The sequence below is a fragment of the Tachysurus fulvidraco genome, chromosome 8, assembly GCF_022655615.1.
Source record: "Tachysurus fulvidraco isolate hzauxx_2018 chromosome 8, HZAU_PFXX_2.0, whole genome shotgun sequence".
In the NCBI taxonomy this organism is placed as follows: Eukaryota; Metazoa; Chordata; class Actinopteri; order Siluriformes; family Bagridae; genus Tachysurus; species Tachysurus fulvidraco.
This window is the reverse complement of record NC_062525.1, coordinates 5061986-5066298: the sequence shown is the minus strand read 5'-3', so window position 1 is coordinate 5066298 and position 4313 is coordinate 5061986. Positions and strand designations below refer to the sequence as shown.

The 4313-nt window shown below is 36.6% G+C and overlaps 1 protein-coding gene across 1 annotated transcript; it reads left to right on the top strand.

Moving 5' to 3' along the window:
• The first annotated feature begins 2138 nt into the window (after positions 1-2138).
• Positions 2139-3887, top strand: LOC113649541 (T-cell ecto-ADP-ribosyltransferase 2-like). The gene is made up of 3 exons (XM_027157365.2): positions 2139-2230; positions 2783-2858; positions 2946-3887. Exons 2-3 carry the CDS (start codon positions 2790-2792, stop codon positions 3615-3617), a joined length of 741 nt encoding a protein of 246 aa, XP_027013166.2. The 5' UTR covers positions 2139-2230; positions 2783-2789; the 3' UTR covers positions 3618-3887.
• The last annotated feature ends 426 nt before the right edge of the window (positions 3888-4313 follow it).

Below are 4313 nucleotides of genomic sequence, written 5' to 3'. Positions count from 1 at the left end.
TCTTATTTCTTTTATTATTCGTTATTTCCTTTATCATTAATTATGTTTACCTTCTGCTCTATGTTTATGTTCTGTAAAGCTGCTTTGAGACAATGTCTATTGTAAAAAGCGCTATACAAATAAACTTGAATTGAATTGAATTGAATTGGTGGTCTGTAAGAAGAAGAGGTCAAAGATAGAGAAGAAAACCAAGCGGTGGAAGCTGAAAAAGGAGGAATGTTGTGAGGAATTTAGACAGAAGTTGAGGCAGGCTCTGGGTGGTCAGGTAGTGCTGCCAGATGACTGGGAAACTACAGCAGAAGTGATCAGGGAGACAGGGAGAAAGGTGCTGGGTGTCTCATCTGGAAGGAGGAAAGTTAAGGACAGTGGTGGAAATTTGTGAGCAGCAGTATGGCTTCATGACCAGAAAGAGCACAACAGATGCAATTTTTGCTCTTAGAATGTTGATGGAGAAGTATAGGGATGGTCAGAGGGTGTTGGACTGTGTGTTTGTAGACTTGGAGAAAGCGTATGACAGGGTGCCAAGAGAAGAGCTGTGGTACTGTATGAGAAAGTCAGGAGTAGCAGAGAAGTATGTCAGAGTGGTGCAGGATATGTATGAGAGGAGCAGGACAGTGGTGAGTTGTGCAGTAGGTCAGACAGAGGAGTTCAAAGTGGAAGTGGGACTGCATCAGGGATCGGCTCTGAGCCCCTTCCTGTTTGCTATAGTGATGGACCAGTTGTCAGAGGAGGTCAGACAGGAGTCTCCTTGGACGATGATGTTTGCAGATGACATTGTGATCTGTAGTGAGAGCAGGGAGCAGGTGGAAGAAAACCTGGAGAGGTGGAGGTTTGCCCTGGAGAGAAGAGGAATGAAAGTCAGTCGTAGTAAGACTGAGTACATGTGTGTGAATGAAGGGAGGGAAGTGGAACAGTAAGGTTACAGGGTGAAGAGGTGAAGAGGTGAAGAAGGTACAGGAGTTTAAGTACTTGGGGTCAACAGTCCAGACTTATGGAGAGAGTGGGAAAGAGTTAAAGAAGCGAGTGCAGGCAGGTTGGAGTGGTTGGAGAAAGTCTTCAGGAGTTTGTGTCTGTGATAGGAAAATATCAGTGAGAATCAAGGGAAAGGTGTACAGGACCGTGGTGAGACCGGCCATGCTGTATGGTTTAGAGACAGTGTCGCTGAAGAAGAGACAGGAGTCAGAGTTAGAGGTAGCCTAACTGAAGATGTTGAGGTTCTCTTTGGGAGTGACAAGATCGGACAGGAATAGGAACGAGTACATCAGAGGGACAGCTCATGTTGGACATTTGGGAGACAAAGTTAGGGAGGCCAGATTAAGATGGTTTGACTAATGTCTGATTTTGCAGCTGTTTTTTTTTTTTTTCAATTTGCAGAATGTAGTGTGAAGTTTATGTGCTATTTTGTGTCCTCAAGTGGTTTCACACTGCTACATTTTGCAGATGTGGCATTGAAGCTGTAGCTGAGAAAATATACAGCATCAATGATGTACTTCTTTATGCATTAATCTAGAATAGTCTATGCTTTTTCTTACTAGTCAGTTCCTTCAGGATTTCACAGAATTTTTTTGTTATGGTCAAAAAATTATTGATTTTGCTTTTTTCTTTTTCTTTGAGTAAATTTTCTTTGTAATTCTTTTGGAAAACTACTAGAATTGAAAAAAATATCCTTTACAAAATTGGCAAGTGAATTCTCACACACACACACACACACACACACACCACACACAAATTCTGTAACGTTCTTCTCTAGTCTCTTACAGAACTACATATACACATGCTCATCGTATCCTACACTATGACCCTGCCAGATCCTGCATTATAATAGCAGTAGATACCTCAGAAATAGGGCTTATGGCTGTGCTTTGGGGGGAAGATGGACCATGTGGCTTTTTTTCTCCTGCAAGATGACCCCAAGAAGAGTAAAACTATAACATCTTGCTCTTGAAGAAAACAATATTCAGTTAAAACTATTTGCATTTATTTGTATTATTTACCTTAATCCAATAGAAATACTTTTAAAAATGTAAATCATCACTTTTGCCTTTGTCTTTTTTTCTGTCTTTCTCTCAAAAATCACACCTTGTATTTTGAGGAGAAAACAACTCCATTTATGGTAATTAAAAAAAGGGAAGTAGCGATGTATAAATAGCGATGAGTTGAAGGTCTGACACACTGTTGGTTTGAGCACCTCCTCGTTATATATTTAAGAAGCCTTGAGCTCATCAGATCTGTGAGTATTATGATCGTACTGGAAATGTTATATTACTTCCATCACAGTTTGTTTAGATATAATTATATTATCTGTACATATATTACTGTACATTTACTTAAGACATAAAACTGTATAATTTATGATATTATGAGAACATTATTCGCTATGCTACTGGAATAATTCAAGCTAGAAAATGTGTTATCAAACCATGTGAGGTTGTTTCTGAAGTTTTCAATATTTTTCATGTTGATATGATGCATTGTGTTATCAGAAAGAAAGTCAGAAATCTTTTTCTCTTCAGGCAGTTGAGTTGTGTGCGCATTGGGGCATTGATGCAAATACAAATCTAAACACTATTCAGACTGTAGTGGAGATGTTACAAGAGGTTTGGAGTTTACATAAAGAACAGAGACATGCCTCCTTTTTTTTCTGTGTGAGAAAGATGTACAAAAAATGCACTAGGACTACTCAATCTCCTCAATGACACATTCAGTTGATGTCTCACTCATTTGTAGAATAGTCATTTGTATACAATTTGTATATATTCTCGATATATGCTTTTTATTTTAGATTAACAATGAAGCAAGCTGTTTTCATCCTTGTCATCCTTGTCATCATCAACACTGGAGCAGTTTTGACCAAACAGGTGGGTTTCTCTTTCAAGTTCTGCACTGAGTAGACATTTTTGTATCAGTAATTTTCTTATAATGTTTTCCCTCCTCTAATTTTATAGAAAAAAACCTCTGCTCTTAAACTGGACATGGCACCGGATTCTGTTGATGACCAATTTATAGACTGCGCTGAAAAAAACGACAAACTGATAAACAAAGTCCTAAAGAAAGAGTTAAATAAAGATAGAGACTTTAAAAATATTTGGAAGAAATACCCAAACATTACTGATAATATTACAAGAATAATAAAGGTCTACACCGATCCATGGGGATTCCACTCAAAATTCAATGCTGCTGTCAGTTCAGGAAAAAAATATTACACCAAAAAATTCTACTACAAAGCCTTTTATTTCTTGCTAACACGTGCTGTACAAAAGTATAAAGAGCAGAGCTGTGTTGATGTTTTCCGTAGAACCAATGTTAGTTTTGAGAGACCAAAGATTAATGATGTAATGCGATTTGGCAGGTTTGCATCGACTTCAGGAAATAAAACCATGCACAAAATATTTGGCAATAAATCCTGTTTTGAGATTAACACGTGCTTTGGTGCAAACATAACCAAACTTTCTGCGACACCTAAAGAGGAAGAGGTGCTAGTCCCACCTTATGAAATGTTTACTATAACAAAAATTACAGATAAACAAAACCACATGAACTGTGAAGTTCTTTACACTCTAAAGAGTGTGGGAACTTTTAGCTGTATGAACTGCGAGCCGCTTAAAAAGCTCTACTGAACTGTTGATGTTATTATAGCACAACCACTAACATGACTGGATAATTTAAGGCCATGATGCAATGTTTTCTAAGCATGTATTGATGTCAATGATGTACATTATTTGTTATTACATTATAAAATTAGTCAATAATAATGACAACATTGTAATTTTAACCATTTTGTCTGAGCTTTTGTTTGAATGGAATTTAATGTCTGAATGCTTTTGAAATTAAAAATCATCTGGACCATATGTTCGAGGTTCATAAATAAAAAATTGTGTCTTATTTTTTTTTTTTAAAGTATTATAGTCCCAAGAATTAATTAAACAAAAACAAACAAACAAATACATAAATTGAAATTTAAATTAAATTTTGTTCCACTGAGAAAACAAAAAATTCAAACTACTCTGTACATAACTATGAGTTAAGCAATGAAAAGATTCTGACTCCTGTATGGTGGGGTCACTATTCTGGACCACCTAAAGCACTCAGAAAACACAGAAAGCTGATTTTTAAGCAAGGAAATGTGGGGTTTAGAGAAAAACAGCAGGGAACACAATGTCTTTAACTACCTATGAGGCTCATACAATAATCCCTAGGGATCAGTGAAGTGACTTAATTAATAATTAGTCTATAAACTCATATTTTGTGTCAGTTTGATTGATTAAAATGAAAAATGCTTTAGGGAAAAAAATATTGATGCTTCTAAGCTAATT